Source organism: Accipiter gentilis, chromosome 14 (genome assembly GCF_929443795.1).
Source record: "Accipiter gentilis chromosome 14, bAccGen1.1, whole genome shotgun sequence".
NCBI classification, from domain to species: Eukaryota; Metazoa; Chordata; class Aves; order Accipitriformes; family Accipitridae; genus Astur; species Astur gentilis.
Genome location: NC_064893.1, coordinates 25,547,339 through 25,574,086, shown reverse-complemented (window position 1 = coordinate 25,574,086; position 26,748 = coordinate 25,547,339). Strand labels below are relative to the sequence as shown.

General features: G+C 44.5%; 1 protein-coding gene across 3 annotated transcripts in view; it reads left to right on the top strand.

Annotated features, from left to right (window-relative positions):
* Window positions 1-26,748, top strand: part of NFATC2 (nuclear factor of activated T cells 2) — a 94,366-nt gene that overhangs the window by 22,732 nt on the left and 44,886 nt on the right. For all 3 annotated transcript variants that reach the window (XM_049816698.1, XM_049816699.1, XM_049816700.1), the window contains exons 4-6: window positions 5,244-5,446; window positions 7,598-7,770; window positions 18,349-18,489. In XM_049816698.1, the coding sequence (XP_049672655.1) occupies window positions 5,244-5,446; window positions 7,598-7,770; window positions 18,349-18,489 (517 nt within the window). The remainder of the gene's footprint in view (window positions 1-5,243; window positions 5,447-7,597; window positions 7,771-18,348; window positions 18,490-26,748) is intronic.

Here is a 26,748-nt window from a genome sequence, read left to right as displayed (position 1 = left end):
ATGTAAAATATAATAATATTTAAACTCAAGTAAATGTGTCCAAGATTCAAAGATCTGAATTCCGAAGGTTTCACTAAATTCCCCCTGTACATGCTTATGTTGTATCTATAGGTGACCACCTACAGAATCTTTAAGGAATATGCCTTTCTTTCTGACTCTGCTGTCAATTTATCACTTGGTTACCAGACAGCATAACTAAGCAGTATTGCAGGCGTCACTTGTGCAAAAAGATTTGCTATTCATGCAGCACAGCAAAGGTGAACCTCTGTTTTTAAATCCCCACAGCCAGAAGCAATGCCAACTACACGAATGCAGGGTTTGGTTCATGTGAACACTGGGGTAGGGGCAGATTTAGATGTGAATTTTAAACTCTGGCTTTAAGTGCTTGTATATTTGGAGCTGGGGGTCTCAGTTTGTAAGAAGACCTGAGTTTTGAAATAGTGCAGGAAAAAAAAGAAGTGTTGTTTCATATGCCTAATGTGTGGTCTCGATGGCTGCGGTTGCTGGTATCGTCACAGGGATTGTGTTCGGGTGGGTAACTGGACTGCCAATAGACAGCAGCTAAAGGCACATCTGCTCATTTTTTGCATGCAGAATTACATGTGCTTTCCTGAAAATGGCACTTAAATACCCTCTTCTCCCCAATTTGACTAGTATTGATCCACAGATGGAGTGGAGAATGAATGAATTTTATTTATGCAGAGGTGAGATGGTGATTTTAATCATGCCACACATTTCCATTTTGTTTAGAAACCCAATCATAGCAGCAAACCAAACAAGAAAAGTCTCCTTGTTTTCTGAATGATGTTATTTGTTTATCTGCCAAAGTGCTTTGCATTTCCTCAGGTCACAGACCAGCCCATGTCTGGCTATGTTAATATTATAAGAGTTATGCAAAAGCAAAGTTTTAAGAAAAATCTTTCAACTGAAAGAAATAGGATCTTAAAATCCCAAAATAGAGTATGGAAAGGTACACATCATGTCTGGCTTCTCTTTCCCCTTGTGGCAAATGTGACTCAAAGGAGTTGGGTTTTTTCCAGCTCGATCTGTATACAGTTTGGGGGAGTTTTATTGTGAATAGGTCACCTTATAATACACAAAAATATTTCCTCCCAGAGTTATGTATTCATAAATCTTTCTCGATTCTCGCTCTCTTGAAACTGAAATCCAGATGATTTTGTTTTCTTCACGGAAAGAAGAGTGAAAATGAGTAAAGGAACACCTTGGCGCGGGGCTGGTCCTCTGTTCTCGTCTCTGCCGAAACTCCCGTTGCAGGGCTTTGCGCCCTCCCCTCGGGCAGCTGCAGCTGAGCTGCCGTCTCCCTTCCCGTGAGATGAGCAGAAGAGTAGGACTGAAAACCTGAGACTTTCAAGCGGCTTGGTTGTTGCTAAGGGAGGAAAAAATGAATTGAAGTTATTAGTTAGAAAATATTTTAAGTCTTCACTTGTCTGTAGGGTTCTTTAAGGCTCACTTTTGCTCCTTCTTTGCTCCTCCAAAGAAAAGATCAGCGTTACGGTTAAACGCTAAAGCAGCTGCCTAGCACAGTGGAGGTGAGTGTTTATTGAGAGTAACAGGCTCTTGTAGTAGTTCAGTTTTCAGGAGAGACATATATCTGAAACATAGCTTTAGCAGGTTCTTTCATTCTAGCTCACAATGAATTCTTCTATTTAAAAATGCAGCACAAAATATTGTCTCGTTTCTGTCCCTGCAAAGTAGGGTTAGCTTCTTAAAGTTAAGTTCCTGAAGCGTTTCTGTGGGCTGTCCATCTTCATTTTTTTGTTCCTAAGTCATCCTAATGTGTTCTTAGCAAGTGAAAGGTAGATGGAAATGCTTATGGTAAATGATCATCTGTATTATCCTTTAAAACGTAATCAATTAATTCAAGGTAAGGACACACCCTTTTAAATGGAGACACCTGTCTCTTACATATATTTTTTCTTTGTATTTGCATTTTATAATTCTATTTTGATTTTACAGTGATGTCATCCCAAAGCATTGCCATAATGTCATAAATTACCAAATAATTATGTTACTTTCTTCCACTGATCAAACAATTGATTTAAAATCTGGTCCTGTGAAGGACCAGAAGGCCTTTTACTATGTGCTTTATAACCCCGCATCCAGCAGATGATACAAACGTTGCCATATGAGCAGGCAATCAGTTCTCCTCTTCTTTAAGTGTGTATACATTTATACAGACCCAAACCCACAGACATACCTATTATTAGACCATGAATAATTTTACCTTGGGAGCTCATGCTACACATGCGCAAAAACACCACTTAAAATTACTTTTAAAGGTGGCCAGTATGAAAAACTGTGTACGTAGCCAGTTCTGTTACAGCTGCTACTGACTGTGCTCACTGGGGGCAAATCATCCTTTGTAATTTATTACCTGTTTTCCTCCATCCCAGTCTCCCACCTATAACTCTGGGATTTTGTTCTGCCTGGACAAAGGGCAGAGCGAAAGCTGCTTTGCTGTCACTGTAATAACCGTTCCAGTCCAAAGGATCCTCTTGTCATCTGACTGGATCCACAAAGAATTACTCTGTCAGGCATGACAATGAACATGCTCAGTACTTGAAAACTACTCTTCCCCCCCCCCCCCCGCCCCCCCTTGTAAGGATAAGATGGCTTTTGGTCACATAACGGCTTTTCATTGAAGGCCAGGAAATCTTGGATTTTTAAAGTACCATTCTTAGGATGAGTTTCAGTATGGCTCCCAGAGAACCTGGGCTTAATGGGCCCCTGTGGATAAACAGGGTCTGATCCCTACATTCATGCCTGTTCCCAGATCTATCATTTTGACCTCTGTCGCCTTTAATCTTCTATATACTGTGCATTTCTAAGTCTCCCCGAGACTGCCATCGTATTTATCGCATTCTTGGCAGCGCTGCTTCTCCAATACCAAGCCTTGTGCTTGCAGTCCAGCTCTGCTCCTCCTCCACCTTGCTCCCAGAGCCAACCGGCATGTTTGCACAAAGCCTCGTACCCTATTTTCCGTCCTCACAATCTCCCGAAGCGCCTGTGTGAGTGAGCTATCGTAGGTGTCTGAGCTGCGGCTGGGCTGGATTCTGTAATTCTTTCTTGCACAAGCCCTACTTAAGGCCTGTTGACTTCAATGGAGCTATTCATGTAAGTGGAGGCTGCAAATTCGGGCCCTTGGGTTCTAAGGTCTCTGGGGCATAGACCCTGCCTTTGTATGCCTCGCAAATATGTGCTAGATGAGTAATGATAGCTCAGAAGAGTGAGTGTCGCTTTACATTTGCCATACTGAAGGAAGGTTGCCAGGATTGCATTGATGCTGCAAGTGGTCCCCTTCCAGGGGGGAATTAATCCTTCTATGCAAAGATACCTCCTGCTGACTGGTGAAAAGAAAAAAGAAAAAAAAAACGGTTTGGCCATGAATACCGTTAGCTTAATCTTCCTTTTCTCTGATCTTCCAGTACTATTTGCTTTGTATGGCTTCATCAAGGTTTTGCATGTGGATGGAATAATTGAAAACAAATTTACCATGTCTCAGACCATAAAGTTCCCTTTCAGCTAGATCACTGGCTATGCGGTAGATAAATGTCTGGTTTTCATTTTTGGTTATGTGAGAAATTTAGAATGGTTTGATTTGTAATTTTGAATGTTAATAAAGAAGGAGAAATTTCCTCGTCTCCTGGCCTATAGAGGCACTCTGGCTTTCTTGCTTCTCTTGCAGCAAATGCTGTTTATGAAAATGTTATTTAGTACAGAAGAAGAGTCTGTTTACGTCTTTGAACCCTAGAGGTTCCAGTCTCTGAGGTCAGCTAGGACATCCTTGTGCTGTACAGTCACAGACCAAAAATGCCATCTCTACCTGTACAGATGATATTTTACTGCAATGCAAGAGGAATGGCTGAAGGTGAACCAACAACTGGGGGGAAGGATGAGTTTCAAAGAGCAGTGAATCAACGCCGGCCCACATAAGTGATTTCAGGAGAACAAGAACGAATTTCCTTTTAAGACTATTTAAGATTTCTGCAGACAGGAAGATTTGTAGGGTGGAGATGCAGATATTAAAAGGGACATCCTCCCTGGGGGAAGAGGCTGATGGGCAGAAAATGCAATGCTGTGAGTTTTCCAGAAGTTGATGATGGTGTTTGGGGCTGGATTTGGGAAGTTGGGGAATAGGTGTTGATCACTGGGTAGAAAAAGAGAGGTGAGAGGGCAAAGAGAAGAGCAGAGCTTTGAAGATGAAAGCAGGCAGCTTATGTCTGCTATGAGGGAGACAGGGGAAGCTGGAGAGATGTGAAGCTCAGGGTGACTTGAGCACAGTGAGGGGTTGGAAGGAGAATCCTTCCAGCTGGGTTTGAAATGGATGTGAGCTGGGGCGAGACTGCACCTGCCAAGGCCAGAGAAAGGGATGTGGCAGGGATCTTTAATTTCTGAAATGTTTATACGTTGTTGAACATTTCAGTTCTCAAAATTGCAGACCCATTCGCTAGATACTTCCTGTTTAGGGGAAAAAACCCAACCCTTAATTTTAAACTGCAGTTGAGGTAGGAATCACAAGTCGAGCTGAGGCAAAGTCATTTTACTGAACGTTAGGCTGGACAGAAACTAGGGTTTGCAAGTTGGATGTCACAAAGGGACTGGTTTAAAGCCCCCTGTGTCAATGGGCACCTTCCATTAGCTTTGATAAGGTCTGGAGAAGGTGCATAAGGGAGTACCACGTATATAACATGTATATGAAGGCAAGCGAGAGACTGTGTTTCCTGCTGGCAGGGAGCAGGAACCGCTGCCCAAGGCTGCAGGTGTGGGGATTCAGCTCTGCTTTGCAGCTTTATCCACCGCACAGAAAAAAAATCTTCTGAACCTTATTTAGGAATCAGTCATCGCAAATTAAACACGTGTACTCAAAAATGTACCTTTTGAGGGGATTTATCAATCTGTTTTGGAGACAATCAACAAATTTCTGGTAATGGAGAGCTTGTCTGGAATTTTTTCTTCGTGATATGGTTTTTTTTCTACTTGATGTATTTAGTATTATAACCATTAATTACATGTTTTCCATTAGCTCCCTTCCCTATGTATCATGGACTCCAGCAAATACTCTTAAGAGGATGTCTGTCTCGGAGAGCAGGAAAGAGTCTGTACTACACGTATCTTTATAAGTATCTCCGTATCTGTATATATGTCTGTAGATCTATTTGGTTTCCTGACATGAAGGCATTGCAAGCCCAGTGTGTGATAACAGATTTTTAATGTCTTGCCAGCTTCACGGTTACATGGAGAACAAGCCCTTGGGTCTTCAGATCTTCATTGGGACAGCAGATGAACGGATACTTAAACCTCACGCTTTCTATCAAGTCCATCGCATTACAGGAAAAACCGTCACCACCACCAGCTATGAAAAAATCATTGGCAACACCAAAGTTTTAGAGATCCCACTGGAACCCAAAAACAACATGAAAGCAACGTAAGCACATTTCTTTTTACTCGCAAAGTTGAGGAGGATTAAATTGGCATGTGAAGTTCTTTCTCTTGTGGAAAGGAGTCACTTAAATGAATAATGATGTCTGCTCTGGAGGGACTCCCCTTTCCAAAGCATCAGGATGATATATGAGTGTAAGACCATTTTTACAAAAGCTCGAGCAGCAGTTACAAGCACCTGGGTTAAAGCTGCTCAAAGAGTTGCCATTCATCAGCTGACCATGCAGGCATTTTTGCTATTTACCCCACTTGCCATGGTGACTACATTGTAATCATCCGTCATCTTCAAAGTCAGAATGGTTTGCAGGGCAGTAAGGAAAACAAGATTCAAATCTTAAGTCCTTATGCTGCAGGCACGCAATGAGAAGCAAGGAGCAGTAGACAGTGGAGGAAAGGTGTACGATTCATTTTACAACATCTAATGGAATAGAAAACATCTCTTCTGAACTCAGCCAAGTGCTCTGGCCATGAAATCGCACTCCCTTGTAATAGGTTCACAGAAAAGCAAGTACAGGCACATCTTTTCTGTATTACTCCTTCCAGTTTTATGGAGGCAGAGGGATGAAGTGGGCACCAGTCTGAAGCTTCAGGCTTGAATGTGTGCCAGGGAGCATGAGAGTGATTGCTCTGCAGAGGAAAGAGCTGTATCTCCATCCTTCAGAGGATACTGAGAAAATTGGCAGAGCAGCTATGTTTTTAAGCCCCCCTACTTCATCGCAAAATCCCCATTCTTTCTTTATATATCTTTTTTTCAGAAAATGTACCTCATTCCTCCCTTTCCTTCAAGCCTCTCCTTCCCTCTGCACCCAAGGAAATAAATAAAAGTCCACATCTCAAACTTAAGCAGCCAAATGCTGAATGGAACACGATTGTCTGTTCCTAACAAGTAACCCTGGAGTAATAAACCCCTGCACACATGCAATGGCAAGGAACAGTGTGGGTGTAGGAAACAGCTTGGGGTTTATGCCTCCCAAAATGTGTTTTTAATTCATATCAAAAGAAGAAAAATGGTGGGTCTTTAAAACTGATATCAAAAGGGGTTGGCAGTGCCTGTTTAATAACAGGGCTCACTGCACCCTCCGAGGACTATTGCTGAGCTGAAGATCTCAGACTCTGTAAATATTAATTGGCACATTCTCTTAATGTCGACAGGCGTGTTTGCTCGGTTACACTGGACTCTTAAGAAGTTAACCTGCACTTACACCAGTATTCAGTTGCAATGCTGGTTTAAGCCATCCTAATCCTTTCATTGCTGCTCAGCCCCATCCTGCTCCCTATACCCTCCCTTTGCGCAGGGACATGGTGAACGGGGGCAGAGAACCATTTTCTGCTCTGCCAGGCTATTGTCTTGGCTGGGAACAATATCCCAGGGCTTTGGAGGATGACATGGTGACCTGGGCCAGGGCTGGAGAGCCCGGCTCTAGCAGTAGCACCTACCTTGCCCAAAAGGAGGAGAGAGCAGTTTGGTTCCTGCTTTGCAGTTAAATTCACTGCTTGCATTACAAACTGGGGGGAAAACGTGCCCGGATGGTGCATGCAATTAGCTGGTTCAACTGCTGTGATTCCCCGTGGAGCTGAACTAATTTGCCCACGTGCAGGCAATAGCTGCTGTGCAGTCTCTGGGCACTGAGCTGTTTGCAGAGCTGGCGGTGGAGGCTTTAACGCTCTCTAGCTTGCGGAGGGCTCCGGCACAGCCTCAGCTTATTACCTGCCCCAGCGTGCGCTTCTTGTTCTGGTTCATTCTCCCTGCCCCAGGGGACCAGGGTGGGCTCTGCCGTGTGTGCTCTTGTGCTTAGCGCAGGAAGGGAAATAAGACTCGGGGTTATAAAGTTTGGAGAGTGGCTTTGGCTGTCCCCAGGGTAGAGGGCACCCCTAGCCCTCGGCTGGGACCCGCTGAGCCACTGGGCCCAGGGTCTTCGGGGAGGGGTCCAGCAGCATCCCCCACTCACTGCCTGTCTGGGATTTCTTCCCCTGTAACTGCTGAAATGGCAATGTCTAAATCCTAAGCAAACCAGGTATCTGGAGCTGCTTTTAACCCAGAGATCGAAGCAAAGCAGCTTAATCCTCTTGACTGTCACCTATTTCCAAGCTATTTGAGAGCAGAAACGGTAAGCTAAACGGCGTGTGTGTTTGGCAGCATTGACTGCGCGGGGATTTTGAAGCTGAGGAACGCAGACATCGAGCTGCGCAAGGGAGAGACGGACATCGGCAGGAAGAACACCCGCGTCCGGCTCGTCTTCCGCGTGCACATCCCCGAGTCCAACGGCAGGATCATTTCTCTGCAAGCAGCATCGAACCCCATCGAATGCTGTAAGTATCCCCCGAGATTTGCTCCTTCTCCGTCTCTTGCAACAGCAATCGTCTTGTCCCTCTGCTCCAGGCTAGCGCTGAGGGGAAAAAACCCAACACGCTCAGATAGGCGAATGCAAGGTGCTTTGCTCTTCCTGCGCTGGCTGGGTCTGTGCCACCGTTTGAGTGACCTGTGGCTCTTACCCATAGGCATTCCCTTTCCTGAAACAAGCTTTGGTGGCAGGTGGCTCTTCACGGTGTTTAGAGCTTGTGAGGACAGCGAGGGACTTAGGGGCTTTTGCAAAGTTTATTTATTAGTGTGTTGCTGCTGGATCCTTCTGGCTACCAGGTCTTTTCTGGGAGCAGGGAGCCAGCGTGGGTGCGTGTATAGGGGCGTATTTACATTGTCCCTGTTTGTGCACGAGCGTGCAAGCTGCCTGCCTTCCTGGGGTTGGTTTTGTTTTGCATAGAGGCACAACCAGAACTTGTTATCCGCAAGCTGGCATGTGGTTGGAGGTTTTGAATTCAAACCTGGGCTGGATCCTAGCACTGGGGCCAGTCCCACGTGCCGAAGGAGTGACAGATCAGAGGAGGATCCTCTGATCTGAGCTGTGGCAGGAACACAACCGAAATGAAGAAACAGGTTTGACTTCGAGGCTCAGGCGCATCCTGGTTGTTGTTTTTTCTAGATGTCAGTGCTAAGGGGTGTACAGCTCAGGAGGCTGTGGCTGAAGCAGGAAAAGCCGGGGTTGTTCTGGTATTCCCCTGAGGGACAGAAGAAAACTTGCAGTTTTGATTTCTGGGGGACAAATCCTATAAGCTGAGAAACCTGCACCTCCCACTTATTTTAATGTACTGGATCCTGAGAAAGAGAGGCCTCTGACAAGGTGCCCCCCATGTCACAGTCATTTCTGGAAGGGCTCCACCCACTTTGCTGGTTCATATGCATCCTGTGATGCTTTTTGTTGGTAAATGGTGCCTTTTCAGCGGTTTGGGGATTTCGCAAATACATAATGAACAGTGTTCCTCTCCCTTTGCCGAATGACTCACCCCTTTCGCAGAACCTGGCTTGCCATAAATCATGTGAAGAAAGTCATTGAAGAGTTTCTCGTGTGTGAGTTTTATTTATTGAGATGCAGGCTTTACTTAAATAACAACTGCTTAGAATAAGAGAGGAGCCAATTTTGGATGGGAAAACAAGAGAAATTGTGGCTAGTGAATTATTGATGGTAGCTTTTTAAAAAAACCAGTAGAAACGAATAAACAAGGGAAGGCTAAGGGGAGTGCGTGATGGATATGTATGATCTCTTGGCAATGTTTACGAGAAGATATCAACTCTCAGAGCACTTTAGCAGCTGAGTGAAGTCTCTGGGCACCATGATGGGGAAGGAAGAGCAGTGGGAGTAGCCACCACCTTTCTCTGTAGGAAACGGTTATGATCCTTTATGGAACCAGATGGCTGAAACCATAGTGGCCTCCACACCAAATGTGTCCCTGCTGAAACAAAGGCCTATTTGCTAAAGGAAATGTTCAGCAACCTGCAGCTTCTGTGGATAGGAAGGGAATTGTGGCAAAGGACCACCTGGCTTCTCCCTCAATTTCTTTTCTGAGTGGAGACAGCCCATTCCTGCCCGCAGTGGGGAGCTACTCGGGTGGGGAAACTCAGGGTGTAACTCCGACATCCACTGTACAGAAAGACAGCACGAGCCCAGAGCAGAGGGTGGATGATCTCTGGGTCATGCAGGGAGCCCTGCAGATCACACTCCACTTATTCAAATTCTCCTGCAGGAAAAGAAAATATGAGTTAGCCAGGCATTCTAAGACCCTTCCACAATTGCACATTGTATTTGTGCCCATCACCAAAGAGCATTCAAGCAGAAATCTGGTCATGGTTTACAGAATAAGATCACATTTTCCTGAATTGTATGCGCACACCTAATTTGCCTGTGCAGTGACTGTTATTTACAATGGCTTGTTTAAGATGTCTAGGCATTTCTTCTGAGATGTGTTTGCTTTGATGAGTCTTAGGGGCATAAAAAAGCCAAGAGTGGAGATGCCAGTAGAAGTGGCTTATTTTTATGATTTTTTTAAATTAAAATATGAAAATGTTGGATGCATAGTGGACAGCAAAGTTCCTACAAGAAAAAAATGTATTTGTTCCCCAAGAAAAAAAAAGTAAGTTTTATTTTTGGAATACTGGATGTACTGGCAATTTGGAGAGGTATGTTAAGGACTGTGCTTTTCTGAACTTAATGGAAGCAGAGTATAAAGTGATCTGGAGTAATAAGTCTCTTCCATTTAGAACGTATATTGCATATTTAGCAATGTTTTTGCATTTCAGTAGCACTTCCTGATCTCAGCCCAATTCTGGGAAGATGGTTAAAAACATTAATTGGTTCAGCCAGCATTAGTAATGCAAGCTAAATCACGGTAGAGACGATAACCTCAGTTTCTCCCAGACAATCTGCACATGTTGCAGAGCTCAGTCTCAGGTAAGCTCAGGTGCCCTGCCGAGAAGAGGCACGCTGGGGCTCTGTGACATTTTCTCCTTGTGTCCCACCTCCCACCTTCGTGTGCTGCTGGGATTCTCTTCTTTTTCCTTTGTTTGTTTTTTTCTTTTTTTTTTTTTTTTTGACATGGCCGCCTGGGAACCCTTATCCTCAGGGACTCTCCTGTAAGATCTCTCCTGTCTGGTAGCTGTTAGTAATATCCCGCTGGGAAAGCCTTAGTAAGTAGCAGCTTTAAGATAACTGGCCATTTCCCTACCAGTGGGGTTCCCCCGAGAGCGCTGTTGCTACCAACAGAATAGTTGAGTGCTCTCCTCAGCAGAAGCTGATCCCGGCTAAAAACTCCCGCTGGTGTCAGCAGATCATTAGCTGCAATGAAGCAAGAACTGTGAAGTATCTGCTTTTCACGGGGCGATTTGATTCCACCTCATCTGTGTCACATTCAGCACTTGACAGGTTTTAGAAGGGGATTTCACAGGTTCAAAGCATCATCCGGAGCAAGTTCCTCCCCAGGCAGCTGTGTGGGAGGACCAAGGAGGTGATATGTTGTTAAATGATCAGTTATGCCTCAAAATGGACCTCATATCCAGACAAGCCTGCACATTCAGCAGCTTGCAGCTTTTTTCTCCTGTTGCCTGTTGATTCGTTCTGAAGCCACGGAGGAGGCAAAGGCATTTGAAGGTCCTCTGACAATTGTAGCAACAGGCCATCACTTATTTAGGGATAAAAAGCCACCGCCTCATAGGTGTGGTGCTGGGAAGGTGAGAAAAATCCCTTCTCCTGGGTGTTGCTCCACGCTGAGTCTGTGAAATGGCAGCAAGCCCCACAGCCGCTACAGGAGATGTCCCCGGGATCCACAGCCGACGGGTCCTTGGCCCAGGTCCCCGCCTGCGCACCTCCGCACACCTCGGTGCTGTTACTCGTACTGCAGTTGTGCACGCCCAAACGTCCATCCCTGCTTGTGCAGGTCTGTGCTTTAGGCACAGGCGTAAGCCAGCTCATGTAGGTGAGCTCTTGCTGGGCCAGGCGGTGCTATCACGGAGCTGCTATCACAGAAGGTGGTGAAATTGCAGGCATGAAGGGTTACTGAGTTAACTTGTCCCTTCAAATACAGCCCTGATAGCAAGCCACGTGGCAAATCACTCATGGAGGGGCTTGCTATTTGCAGATCTGGTCATTATTTTCAAACCATTAAGATAATTTCTGTAACTTTAGTTCTATTAATTTGCTTTGATTTACCTTTCACTATGAGCTGAAACCCATTTCCCGGTGAGTGAGTGATCTCTGGAGTTGTGTTTCTACTCCTCGGCTGAAGCCTCCGTAGAGCAGAGAAGGAGCAGTATTGAAGGGAGTTCACAGCAGACACAAAAGCGCCTGCAAGGCAGCTTGTTTTACACCGTGCTGTCAGCAACCAAAAACGGCTTTATGCAAGTGTCTGTGAGATGTGAGTGTAAGGTTTAGGAGTATCATCCACACTGTGTCACAGTTTCTATTCTAACGGATCCTGGTTAAACCTTCCCAAAGTGTCTCACAGTTCTTGTTTCGTATAATCTATGTTTGCTGTTACTAAGCTGTGCTCGTGAATCCCTTAAAATGCAAATGATTGCACTTGGCATGAGAGGAGTCGTCTAAAATCTTGTTCTTATAATAGATATTCCGAGGTGGTAAAAAAAACAACAAAACAAACAAAACTTATTGCTAAAGAACTGTGTCCATCTGAGGAATTTAAATAGTTTCTATTATTGACTGTATTTTGTTCCACTAAATTGGGTCAAATATCTTATTTCCCTTTAATCAATTTCCCTGGAAGTTTCCTTTATTTTTCTCTCCTTCTAGTAGATTTTCCCATAATATTAGACAAACTGAGCCTATGATATGTGACACATTAATAACTACAGAGGAAAGAGCTAGTCATGTAAAAGAATGTTGTCTTGGCAAACCAGTGAGTGCTTTTCCTTAGCCAGGAGCTGTGCTGGTTGGAATACAATGGCAGGCGAGAAGGAGCCCTAGTTTATTCAGATAAAAAAGCAGAAACAAATGGTCTCTTTGCGCTTGGGAGATACCCATTTGCAAATTTAACCATAACCATGATTATTATGAGAGTAGCATGGTTTCCAGTTGAATTAAAGGAATTTTTTTGCCCCTTTCGTTTCAACTGCAAGACAGTCATGCAGTTTGCCGTAAATAAAATTGACACAAAACTGGGTGCTGTTACTAAAGTGAAATTTTTCTCTCTCCTAAAGCACAGCATTTAAAAGCTAATTCTGACAATGTTTGCCACTTTTAATGTGCAACCAAAATATTTCAGTCTGGAAAGTCTGAGTCAGACAGAAGGAAAATGCCCGCCCTTTTTGCAGCCTGCAAGCCTTGCTACGAAGACAAACTCCTGTTTATTTTTTGTCTTTGCAATACTGCTGTGGTAAAAGCAAGTGCCCCAGCGTATTACGCAGAGCATGGATTTCTGAGCATAATTTAAGCTCAGCAGATCTCCACAAGGGATTAAAGGGAAATGCTGTGCATACCCGCAGAGATGATCGACAGAGAAGTGAACCGAGGCCATGGTTTTCCTGTCATTAATCACACGCTGGTTTGGTGAACTGGCTGCAGTTCATAGAAAGTATCATACTTATCTGACACTGCTGCCATCAGTGCCTGTCACTCCTCCTTCACAAGGTCATCATAAAATAAATTATGGGCAGAGAAGGAGGTGGAGAAAAGCCCTCTATTTTTGGTGCTTTTTTCTTGGATGGCTCTGCACAAACTGCTGATTTAGTCTCGCTGGCAACAAATTGGAAACTGTTGTCATTCATACCGGGTTATTCTTTTCATAGTGTTTAGATCACATTTTCAAGGTTTCCCATCTAATCACAAGGGTTAGAACTCTGCTTTATTTATATGATTCCCACTTAAGCCTTCCACTGGCCCATACTCCTACCAGGAGGTAATTCAACCCATCCCTCTGATTAGAAGATTGCTGTTCTCTAGGGTGCCTTACTAATGTCTACCTGCCTGCGAGACATGTCTTCTGCCCTTGGTCCTTCCCTGGGTCCCGTACTGCAGCTCCCCGGCCTTTGCCTCTCCTCCCACAAGAGACCTCAGGGTGCTTCAGTGTTTGATGGATGGGATCAAAGTCTCTTCAGGACATTAATGCGTTGGGTAAGCATTGGGCACAGGAGCTCTGCTCCTATCAATCCTACCTCAGGCAGGCAGCTTGTGGTAAATAAACACAGTGTGACAGGAGGAATGAGATATTTACTTTGGCTCATTAAGGTTTGCACTGAGGTGGAAGAATTAATCCCACAACAAATTATGCCTCTGCTATTGCTTCTAGGGTTCGGGATTTTTTTTAGCATCAGGCACTCAGCTCTATCTGCTCTTCTCAAATCCAACAGAAATCAGTGGCTGGAGCCAAGAGCCTTTGGGGGTTTGGAAAGACATGTCAGGAGTGGTGAGTCACGGCTTGAAGGCTTCCAGCAAGCTGGGGTGAGCAGGGGCTGCCCTGGTCAGGGTAAGGCTGGGGGGGTTCCAAAGAGGACCTGGGCATTTGGCCTGGGGAGACTGCTGCACTGCGGGTGCAAGTGGTGACTCCACTTCTTTTAAGTAGCCACATTTTTTGGTTTACTTGGCTTGTGATGGCAGTTAGAGGTAATCAGAGGTAACGCTAGCTTTGTCCTCACTGAGCTGCAGGTGAGACTCAATCCTGCTCCTTGTGATCACCCAGGATAAGATCTCTCCTGAACTCTGGTCAGCTACGGGGACAACAGGTAAACCTAAGCTCTGGATCCAGTGTGGCAAGTGCCAGAAAGTCGGCATGGAGCAGATTTCACTTTGGCAGCTATTCTTTGGCCTCTGTTTACACAGAGGTTTGCGTAGAGGCCTCCAGGCACTCTGCAGAAGGTGGTACTGAGATAGCGCGCTGATACACGGAGGCTGTAGAGTCTCTCTGCTCTGGAAGCGTTGGTCAGACCCACAGTGCTCCGCGCAGAGTTCACAAGCGTGTTCCTCCTGAGGGGCAGATCATATTAGTCTTTTTGCTTTGCCTACATTACCCGATCCAGCCCTAGTTCTTATTGCACACGCAGGGAGAGAGGTTGCCGAGACTGTTCCTCTCCGGAGGCTGTTCAGAGACGTTTAGCTTCAGCTAAGACTCCTCATAAAACGAGTCAGCTTTTGGGCAAGACAAGGCAGCGCTTGGAAGCCCTCCAAGCCGGTGGAAGGAAACACGATGTTCAGGCAGGGCTAGAACTGCTCGTCCCAGGAGATGCGTGCAGGAGGAGCGCTGATGGAGAGAGCTGGGCGGCGCGGAGGGAAAGGGGCTCTCAGGTGGAGCTGGGATTACCTCAGGAGCATGTTAGGGAATACGACTGAGGTTGTCCCTGGGAACCTGCTAACAGCAATGGGCAACACTCGCCTGGGGGAGATTTGGAGCCACAAGAGTCTTACCCAGGTAATCCGTTGTCTCAAAGTATCCCTTTTTTCCCCTAGAAACCAAATAGCCTCTCTGCTGAAAATGGAACAGTTATGGATGCTGCAGGAAGGTGGGGAAGCAAGAAACACCTTCACCCTGCCTTGGCACGCTTCCTTACCGTCAGCCTCCAGGCTTATGCATCCCCTGTGCAGCATTCAGCCTGCTGTCCCAGAGGCTGAGGCCGTCTTAAACTTTCCTCCACCTGCTGGCACGGGGAAGCAGATAAAGGCTTACCCCCCGAGAAGTGCCCTGTGCCCCTGCGGCGTGGGCACGGGCAGTGGCATAGGGGCTGCTTCCCTCCCATGCTGAGGCTCCCCAGAGGTGGTGCAGCGCTCCGAGACAGCAGTTCCCTTTCTCTCTTGTATCACCGCGTGCATTGTATTTCTTGGCACCGTGCATCCATGACATCTTGATTTGCAGACAGTCAAATAAAATAGAAAAATAATGTCCCCTGTTAATAGGTTGACACACTGCTTCAGGCCAAGCGCGAGTATTTCTATAGCATTTGCTTTGCTGCCTTATGTCAGTAACTGTTGCTATTGAAAGTAAACACCTCAACTGGTTAAATCAACAGTGTTTTGTTTATTCAAAGCTCATAAACTCCAGTAGCTGTAGGTCATTTTATGAAGTGCCAAGCCCTGGGGGAAGAGAAGGAATAGTGTGAAATTATTGCATGCAGTCCACCCATCGTGAGACTTAGAGGAAGGGGATTTATTGGCAATTAATATTTCTTGCAGAGGAAAAAAAGTAATCCTATTCAGGCAGCTCCACACTGAACTTTGAGCCTTCTTACTGGTGGGAATGGAGTGAAACCTTCTTATAGGCCTGGGTGAAAAAAAAAAGGTGATCTTGGAAAATGAAAAATGTTTTTTTTTTTAGAAAAGGGTTTGCAAGCTACCTAGTGGGAGAGGAAGAGTACAGGCAAAACAGGGCAGAGGAAACCCGGTGCTCAGCAGGTACCTGTATGCCTCCACCTTTCACCTTAGCGTGGTATTTGCATCGAGAAACTCAACGGCAGCACTTCCAAATGGTATTATTCTGGAGCACATATAAAGCACACGTGGGTTTTGTACACCTACAGGCATGACCAAATTTGGGTCAAGGCAGAAGCGGTTTTGGAGATGCCCATAGCCTGCTTGTGCTGTAGCCATGCTGGAACGTAGCTCTGCATCAAGCCTGGCTGCTGCCGACCGTGGGGCCGTGGCAGCATGCAGCTGCATGGGGGTACCTGCAGAACACCTCTGCCCACCACGGGCTTCCAGGCAGCGCTGCTGAGACTGCCCCAGCTTGGCTGAGGATGGCAGAAGGGTTTTTGGCATTTCCTAAGAGCCGGGATGCACATTCCCGGTGAACCGGCTGTCCTCCCCGGCTCCCTGGTAGGTCGCAGCGTACACAAACACTCCGCTCTATGGAAGTTGGACAGAGGCTTGGTCTTCAGCAGCGATTTCCAACTTGCTGAGATCCAAATGTAATTAAGATGAGTCAGACAGTTATTTCCAGGCTAAAATTTGTCCTTCCTCGTCCTGAAAAAGCCTTGAGAACCACTGATCTGTGGGATGTCAGGTACAAAGCTCTCTATTAACACACTGAAGTCTGAAGGAGACGTGGGTTAATCTGGAATTTTAATGATTTGGGATGCTTTGGAAGTGAAATTTGGGGATTGAATAGGAATAAACAGTGTCCAGGGCAAAGCTTAAATACCTTTTCTCTTGACTATTGTAGACATGTTTTTGATGATTGCTATTTACTTTTAAGCCTTTGAGGTTACAGGTCTGTCTTTGTGATAAATCCAGTTATAAACTCATCAAAAATTTAAGTATTTAGGGAAAGGAATTAATCATACAGCCATGTGAAAGAAATTAGCAGCTTCTGTGAAAATAATCTGAATATATATTCTTAATTGGCAGTATCTTAGCCCAGCTGTTGTTATATATTTGAAGGGAACAATGAGTCATAAGGTTGTTTTAAATAGGTTTTTAAAAACGCTTCTCAAACAGCACAAGAAGGTTGTAAAAATTGAATTAGCTATATTTTTGACAAGACCAAAACCTCTGTGTCATGACTGGCAGAAAGGGTTCAGTTGAGCCTGTCCTTGCTAGAAAAGTTGCTTCCCACTTCTACAGACACCTTTCTGAAAGGTTTAATGCTTGTATTTTCCTACCAAATACTCTAGCATTTTCTTCATGTGGTGAGAGAAATTGTACAGCTCTCACCGCAGCCAAGAACTGTTGGATTTTCGGCTTTCTGAAGGTTGCACAGCAGTAAAAGGGTGCCGGGACCAGGTCACAGAAAGCGCAGCCTTGTCTGTGTGTGAGTGGAGGGCCAGCACTGAACATATAGGATAATATTTCCTTATTTTTGGCTCAGCAGCCAACGGTGTTCAGTGAAGGGAAGACACAAGTGCTCAGGGTCTCTTGGGAGCAGGCTCTTTGTCAGAGAAAGTTAAAATCCAGCCAAGGCAGCTGTTAAATAGATGAGCGGCATCCTCTAGAGACCTCTCCAGTTGGGGTGGATGAATCTGGAGGAGTTTGAGTGCAGGTCATGAACTCGCAGTTCACCAGACCCAAACTGCTGCCCACCTGGTCTGGTCACAGGGAAGCTCATGATATTTTCCAGCTGTCTGTGTTGTAGGGAACAATTCTCGCATCTTCACTTTCTTCGGCTTCTGCCGCTTGTTAGCAAACAGTTGGAATGGGCTTGCAGGGATGGTGACCAGGATTCTCTAAAGCTTTTCTGACCATGCAAATGGCTGTTTTAATGGGATGAGAGGAAAGTAGGTGGAGAGATGGTGCTATCCTGGTTGTCTGGCAGGGGAAAGAGAGAATAACCTGCCAAAGTCACACTCCAAGCTTGTGGCCAAGAACAGTAAAGACGTTAGAAACCCTTGATCACGTACATGCCCATCTGGATTCCACCCTGCCTTTTCTCTCCTTGCCTTTTATATCAAACTCAGCGTGCAACACAGGGCCCTGCTCCTCAGATGTTCAGGCCTCTGCAAAACATGCTTGCAAAAAGCCCGGGCTGCAGCGGAGTCCTGGTGTGACCCCTCATGCTCGCTGATGTGAACACGGCTTCATGATCGCCCCTCTTGTTTTGTGCACAAGTGTTGGTGCCTGCACTTGGAGACTGTGCTTTTGTTGGCAAACGGACTGTTCCAGGCCCAGTGTAGTCCCTGTTCTGTAGGAGGCAGTGGACTTCTGTAGAAGAGGTTTATTTTAATTTTTTTTCTGAAGGAATTCAGTGTTATTCAGTGGAATCCTCTCTGCAGGTGGAATTTTTGGGCTCCAGGGCTGTAGTGTGCCTGCACTTGAAAATTTGGCCATTTATTTGGAAACAGACATGGGCAAGTTCCAGCTCATTCATCCAAGCTGTCCTTTCTCAAGGACAAGGAGTAAGGCCAGCACAGCTGAAATACTGCAGCCAGCTCCTGAATGTTTCCAAATAAAATGCCTTGAGTAAGTTTATTTTTCCTTCTCAAACCTAAATTTAGCACCCTGGAGAAGCTGCTTTGGCAGTCAACAGATGGTAACGATGACAAGATCGATCTGTGGATAGTTCTGGGAAGATTTGGAAAGTCCTGGTAAAACAGAGTTGATTTCATTCATGTCTGCAATTTGTCCACAGCCCAAAGGTCTGCTCATGAGCTTCCAATGGTTGAAAGACAAGATATCGATAGCTGCCTCGTTTATGGAGGACAACAGATGATTCTGACTGGGCAAAATTTCACAGCAGAGTCCAAGGTGGTGTTCACAGAGAAAACATCAGGTAAGGCAGGCTTTTTTCTAACTTCTCCTAATGGGATAAGGCAAATCTGTAGTGCTGTTGTGTCTCATGCTCTCATCCCAAGATTTGTGCTCATGAGTAACTCTACTTGAGTGAGTAATCCCAGTCAAGGTCATGTAAGTAAAACCAAATCACTTAACAATGTCAGTAAAACTAGACTTGGGAGCAAATATTTGTGTTGTTAATTCACAAGAATACAGATGCTGGGAATCAGCAGGAACAGGATATATTATCAAAGAAATGGGATGACCATTACATGTTCCTCTATGCTTGTTCTATCTTGTGTTTAGTGAACGCTACTATAGAAATCATAATTGAAATGAATGGTTTTTTATTGCTGTGAACTACAGGCAAAGATTGTGTTTTCTTCCCTTTAGAAGTCTGTGGGGGAAAATGTACATAATGTTTATTTTATATCAAAGTAAAATTATTTTTATACACGTACCGAGATACAAGAATACATCACTTCATCTTTCCTATTTTTTCAGGTATTTTTATATAGGCTCAGACTGTAGCAAAACAAATTCAATTCAAAGAGAAAAGCCCCTGTTACAGCCCAGTGCTACTTTCTTTCCAGCAGAGCTGCTTCTTTTAAAACATGTTTTGCCAAAGTTTTCAGGTAATCTTGCTAGCTCTTGAGCAACCATGAAGGGGGAATGAGTGGCAGATTGTAGATTCTCTCTCTCTCTCTTTTCATCTTGTCTACTTATTTGCTGGACTTGCACAGAGCCAGTACAAGATGATCCCAAGCCCTGACTGGTGTTGGATGAATATAGATAAATAATAGGAGTAAAGAATGGTTACTGGGAGTTATTTAGTTGCCTAGCATCACATTAACTGCCTTTCCTAAGCTCTCTGTATTGTGTTTTCATAATGACATGCTATAACAAACATCACTTGATTTCTAACTCAGAGAATACCTGACCCCAGAAAACATGCTTAGCATGATCTAATGGTTAAGGTGGGCAGCAGAAATCAATTTTTTATTGTTTACAGGAGGAAACACAAACAAATGCATTCTGCTGTAGTTAGTTACCTGTTTTTTCAGAGCTGAATGTCATATGCATGCAGGCATTTCATCTCACCTCACTAAGCAGTATGTGTATTTTATTGGATTTTCTAAGGCTTTTGCAAAGGGGCATTTGTTTCTTTGTAAATGGTCTGGACTTGTTTAACTTACCCTTCATTAGGCTTCATTTCTGTATTCTAAATACTGTGCTCTGCAAGGATAACAACAACGTCCAGGAATCAAAAAAGCACTTTGCAAATATGAAGGGCCAGACTCTGCCACCCTTTACTCCTGTTGATTTCAGTGAGACAAAGGACTCTGCAGTATGAAAAAGCATACGCCTGTTTTATGTAAACTTTGTGTTCCCTTTATGCTGTTAAGAAAACATGTTGCTCCTAAGTTTTCTGTCGGTAAACTAAGGTAGAGGCAGCCTAGGCAATATATCCCATGACTTGCAAGTGATTTAAGAAATTGCATCGCCCAAGTGAACAGCGTGTGTATGATTTATGGGGTAATGGCTTTGGCAAAAAGTAATAATTGAGCCAAAAATTAATGTATGTGGGCATCAGCTGATGACATGGGGGAAAAAAAGGCATGCTGTGGGTCCCGGTTTCTTCCCACACCACCAGCAAGCCATGCTGGTTTACAGCAAGAATGAAAGGCTCTGGGCCTCTGAACTGTGAAGGTTCAGATGAGCCTGTGCAGTCAGAGCAATTTTCTTGGCACCCTGCATTTCCTTTTAAGCCCGTGTATTAATTCCTTCCCACTGTGCTGCCACTGTTCCGTCGATGTCAGCGAATCGTGAAGGTGCATGGGAACATGCTTGGCAGCCTGCGACAGTACCTGTCCCAAGAATGTTTTGCAGTAACTAAAGGAGATGATACACTAAAAGGAGGTAGTTCTTAATGCCATTTCGAGGAAACATCCAAAACGCCCTGCCCCTATTTCCATATAAGAGCAGAGAAGGCTCTGGCTGGAATAGATGTTAGAAAGTAAAAAGAACAACAACATTTTCCACACTAAATCTAAAGCTTTTCTTCACTCCTGGGGAAACTGCCTTTTTTTTTTTTCTTTTTCTTTTTCTTTTTTTTTTTTTTTTCCTTTTTTTAACCTCCTGGTAGTGGAGAGGCATGACTTATCCCAGAGGCAGTGCCCAGTCTGGAGCAGGGATTTGCATGCTGGTGTTCCATATCCTGCCTTTCCCACTGCCCTTCAGCTTCTGCAGGCAGTCTCAGTCTGCTGTACTCTGAATAGATGATTGGCAGAGGGGGAATTTAGAGGATGGGAGGCCCAGAGTCAAATCTTTGATCTGAATCAGAAGTCTGTGTAGTTTGCAGTGGGTTATAAGGGGACTCTGCTCTGTGCTCAAGGTGAGCTAGTTCTCTGTGTATCCATGCACTGTTTTATAATGCAGCAATACCTCTTACAGGTACGCTCTGAAGTGCTTTTAAGTGAAGATTGCTTTCTTTAATAGGTGTATCTTAAGGTGAGGAAGGTTAAGAAGCTGAGCTGGATATGTAAATCATGCAGGGGCTGATCAGACTGGCTGACTGCAGCATGTTGAGAATTAAGCCTTTGTGCTTGGGTTGCCAGAGGTTAATGAGTGTCCCAGCTTGCCTGAAAATTAGGATCTTATGCACCTGTGACTTTCAGCTTCCCTCATTATACACTGTATAAAATTTTAATTATCACTACCATGGCCATGCTTAGTCGTTGTTGCGTTAGGCTGCATGAACACAGAACAAAAAGGCCCAGTTCTGCAGCCCAATTTATCAATTAGAAATGTCACTGGGTAGAAGGAGGAGGTGGATCCTGCGCTCGCCTCGGGGAGCTCGCTCGCTGCAGATCAGATCTGCACAGCACCTTGCAAAAAGCGCTGATAAGCTGCTCAGAAGTAAAGTAAGCCACAGTAAACATGCCGGTGGGTGGATAGTGCATCGCTGGCGTGACCCTGTCATTGTTGCGCCCTCTTCCAGGGTGCGATGCTGCCCCGGGAGCATGTGAAAGAATCGCACCTTCGTGAAGGCAGGAAGATGCGCTAAGCTCGCAGGGGAAAGATGGTTTTCTTTGAGTTTCATTTTAACAGCTCACAAGCCTTGTCTGTGCTAGCAAGTGGTATTTGATTTTCCACTTTTGCCGCCAGTTTTAGCTCTACTAATAACAGCAAGGGTGAGAGCAGTAGCGTAGAAAACCATCTAATAGCTTTTGACATGCCATACTCCACAGAGCTCCTAGGCTTGGCTTGTTTGTCCAGTGTTTAAGAAGAGACTAGCAAGACTCTTTTTTTCCTCAAAAACCTTTGTGCCGTTATCTTTGTACAGTGAGATATTCTCCTGTTAATTGCTTTGTAGACTCCAAAATCTGGGTGCACCTTGAATCTGGGGTCTGAATCAGTGTCTGCAATGAAGTGGGTGCTGAGAAGGTGGCAGTCGGTATGCCTTAGGAAACTGAGGAACCTGCTGTTGGGGCTCACAATTGTAAATTAGGTTTTATCCCTCGGGCGGACACTCAACACCTATTTCAATTTCCTCCGGATCACGTAGGCAGTTCTTCACTCACTATGAGCAACGCAGAGAAACAGAGAATTGTTCATATTTGTGACCGAAATACAACACACTTCTAAGAACAACAATGAACAGGTTTTATTGCTCCGTTACACAGCACTACAGATATTTCCCTAGAAATACCTGGAAAATAAAGAATATTCCCCAAATTATGCTGGGAAGTCATTATGAAAATAACTGCCTTGCATTACGCGAACTAGAAACTATTGCAATGAGCTTGCCAATGAGAAGTCTGTCAGTGTCTCTCATTTTAGGCTTGCGACAGGAAATGGCAGCAGGAAGCGAACTGAAGGGGCTGGAGCTCAGCGCTCTGTGTGTGAGCACGGGGATGAAGGACTTGCGTCCGAAATGCTGATGCATAAACAGCGTTCTTTTCCGTAATGATAAGGTTTACCAACATGCAAGTGTTACAGTTCTGAGTTCTTCTTAAGGTTATCTCTTCCTGATGAAAGATTGTAATCTGTGGCTGTTGGAAGCCAGGGGAACTCATGAATTCGGTACAGTCAGTCCAGCACACGAAAGCAGAGTTTGGCTCAAGGAGTTTTAAGATCTGAACTCAGAGACATGTAACTGAGCCCAGCTAAATAAAAATATGTCAGGGGAAGCAACTAGATCAGATTGTACAGATAGAAATTTTGGAAGTGCGTGTATTCTTTTAATTTTGATCTGGAAGAGTGAGCTTGAAAAGCAGCCTTGCAGCTATCAAGGATTTGGAATATGCTAAAGGTCAAGGGTGTTAGTGTTTGGTTGGGGCCCAGATCTTACAGTACAGTTAAAAAAAGAAAAGGTTTGGAATTACCCCTTTTATTTGTTTTAATTGTCATGTAATAATTTGCAAGTCAGATGTTGTTGGTTGCACTGTGTTTACTCCCATTTGTGTACTGGTTACTGCTGTTCTGCTGTGAGTGATAGAGGAGTTTCGTGTTTCTCTGGGAGAAAAGTGCAAATGGACTGTGCTTTCCCCTGCCAAACTCTTATGGTGGCCACATGGACATCATGAATCATTGCTAGGACAATGTGGGTGGTGGAAGAACAACCCAAACAGAAAGCGTACATCTTTGGAGTAGATCCACCATAAATCTTTCAATTCGGCCATGCAGTGTAAAGAGAGGAGGTGGTGCTCTCTGTGCCCTTTGAACTGATGCAGCTGTCAAGGCCTCTGAAGCATGGACGCTCAAAGTCCGTTTGACAAAAATAAATCTTTCCAGCTCTAGATTCAAGCAATGGAGTTCTAGTTTCTTTTTCCCTTGAGTTTCTGCATGCCTGTCACCTCGGTGATCTTTTAGTGACAGTGCTTTCTTAGGACGCTAACAGCTAAAGCAGGTGAGCTTGAACATACTTGGATGTCTACTGGTTTCAGGAGAGCTCACCACAGGGCCAGGATCAGGACCATTGTGTTCAGTGTGTTGAGTTGAGTGGCGAGTTGAGGCTTTCATCTGCACAGTGCCCAAAATGCTGTGTCTGAATGGAATGCACTCGCCTCTGTACCCTAGAAGCAAACCACAGAGCCTGTGCCAGTGCCAGGATACCAAGACCCACGAGCCTTTCATCTTCCCTCCCTCTTGTTCCATCTTGTATCTCCTCTGGCTCCCTCCTATAGCCCCTTTGGCATACCTGGCAGCTTTACTAAAATATCAGAAATACAATTCACAGAGTTTGTTGCTTCAGGTACGGCAGTAGCATTCATGTCTTCATGCACAGCAGGAGCAGTATTATGCTACTTGAGGTGTGCATCAGGTGTCCAGCCTGTGCCCATCTTCTTTGAGGTTGGTGGCTCTCTGCTTCGCAGGTATATATTTATGTGTTGCTGTCTGTTGGGGATTGCTGTAGGAGATAGGCTCTCATTGCACATTCAGGCGTGCTAACTGCAGTGACTTGTGTGCTCAGAAGCACCCATGGCCACATGTACCTGTTTCATCCCAATACATTCATTTTCATCCCTTGTAATGTCTTGCCTATCACTGGAATAACAATAATGTTAATAACTATTCTGATGATAGCTGTGCTACTTCACAGTGTGTCTCTGATTTCCAGCACTTCTGTACATCTCTCATTGCAGACTTGCTTTAACTCTGGGTAAATAATTTCGTTTCTTCAAAACATATTACTTTCACTTTTAGAAGCAAATGGGCAGGCTTTACAGTGATTTTGCTCTCAAATTTGCACTTTGCAGTATTCCAGCTGCATCACAAGCTAGCAGATAAGCACAGCAGTGCTCTCTCGTTTTGGAATTTCCACTTTCTATAAAAAGACTTGTTTCTAAAACACAAGTTGAACCCAATGATGCTATCAATCTTCCTGTACCTCTCCCTGCAAAATTTAAAAGGAAATCACAGCTCCCTAGAAAGGTTTTATATTCACAACTTATAGATGGCAATAGTGATGATTTGTTGAATATGTATTTAGATATAATAGATTTTAAAAACACAGAAAATTAAGAATTTATGGTTTCTTACATCACTCCCTTCTGGCCTGCAGCTGCAGCAAGAGCTCAATACTTCTGGGTATTTGGGCATGGGACTTGCTTCTGAAAACCAGCCAGAGAGTTCAGTGAAATGGGGTAAATCCTTCGTTAGTGGGGTGTGGGAGTCCTCAGCAATCAGTTCTGGAGCAATGAACAGCTACATACTGCCAGGCAATAATGGGAAGAGGGGGCAGCCTTGACAAGCAAGGAGTTAAAAGGTGTGATATTTTACTTTGAGCTGAAGCTCCTGGGGAGGCTGAGTCTACAGTGAGTGTTGCCCCAGACCCAAGAATCCCAAGGCAGATACTGGCTGACATTTTATCATAAGTAAAGCCACTATTGCAAGTGCTCTTCTATGCAGTAAATGCCTTTTACAGCCTGTATGTGTTGTAATTGTGTAAGTTGATATAGATCTGCTCAAAATCAGCCAAATTACTTGAAACGTGAAACAGTCTTCTGGGCAGGATAATTCACTATAGAAAACTGTGATGGGATGGCATTATGGCATGTATAATGTGAATAGAAGGTGGTTTGTGTATTGATTTTGATGACAGTGAGGAACCAGGGCTAAGGATCATGGTCCTTTATGGGAGATGTGAAAGGAAATTGTAAGACTGTCTACAGCAGTGTTCCCCTTTTCTGTTGTGTCAACTCTGAAATGTCTCACTCTACCCCAAACAGGGAACTAAATGCCTGTTACTAGTCTGACAGTTTCATGAATGATCAAAAAGCTCCTGGGGAATGCAAAAAAAAAAAAAAAGCAAACTATTTTCAACAAGTATCTCTTTGAACGTAATGATGCAAAATCAATGATGCAATTTTCTCAGGCAAATTAAAGACAAAGAAGACACCAAATTTTTTTTTTTAAACTTCCACTTTTTTCCTAGATCCATCCAAAAGAGATGTTTGCTATTTAACCCTGACAAACAACTTTAAATATTTAATGCAAGCTCCAAGCTCCAGTTCTCTCACTGAATTCTAAATTAATGAACTGAAATAGAGGGTTTAAGTTATGGAGAATTGAGAGGAACAGGACATATCTTAGAACTAGGATCATAACTCCGTTGCAGACGCAATCCACTGCTGAACATGCGTTACAATGTAGGTTTTTAAGACATCTCAACCTGAGACAAAAGCCCAGCTTCTGGGGAAAAGAACCCAAACTATTGTTTAGTTTTTTTAATGGGAAAGGCTAAGGAAAAAAGCACAAATATGTGGGAATAGTTATAGAGTTAGCAAAACTGAGGGTGGTACTGTAATTTTAAATTATTCAATTTGTTTCCAACATGTGAGGTTCTACAGAGAGTATATGAAATAAATTTGTTACCTTGCTGTTTTCCTGATAGTTTAGAAAGAGCACTTTCTCTGCTCCATGCAGTCTGTGGCTGGAGTCCAGCATTTAAAGCTGGAGATGCATACCTTCTCTATTCAAAACCTGCAGAGCAATGGGATGAACCAGGGGAATAAATTATAGATGTCTCTGTTGGGAGGCCCACCTGATTTTTGCCTTAGCTAAAGGTGATCACCTTCCAGGATCTCCCGTCCTCGTGCCTTGCAGTGCACCAAAGTAAGGCGGCAGCAAAGTAGAGCACAGGGCCTGTTTGGTAGTTCTGTACAAAAAGATGTCAGAACTGGGGAGGATCAGGGAGGTTTTGTTCTCTTTGAGTTTCTGTTTTATTTGTTCTTCCTAAGCAAAAGAGGAAAGTGTCTCAGCAATTCCCACCATTTGTGCACATTGAAGAGTAACAAGCATTAATCAGGCAGATTAGAGCTTGCCCTTTTTTGCTGTGCAAATTAGAAAGTTTCAGGGTAAATGGGACACCTTCTGCTTTTCCTTGCTATTATAGCTGCTGAAAACCCAACAAACCTTTCTGCCCACAGGTTTACCCCTTGGCTGAAATGTGCTGCCTGCCCCAGGTGTTCTTGTAATCCCATGGGGCAATTGTCAGACATTAAACTGGGGATCCCAGAAAAACACTGCAAAACAGGAAAAAATCTAAGGATCACACACATGAAAATGCAAGAGTGTGGCTGCAGAAACGGAGTTGCCATAGCTGTTAGAGACTCAGCGAGACAGGGTGGAATCCAGTGTTTTGGAAGGTTTCCCCGTATGACACAAGATTTTGGAATTTTACAGCTGGTAAATCCTTATTAACACAGGCAGCCACTACTGGCCTGGATTCCCTGGCTCAGTGTTTACTATG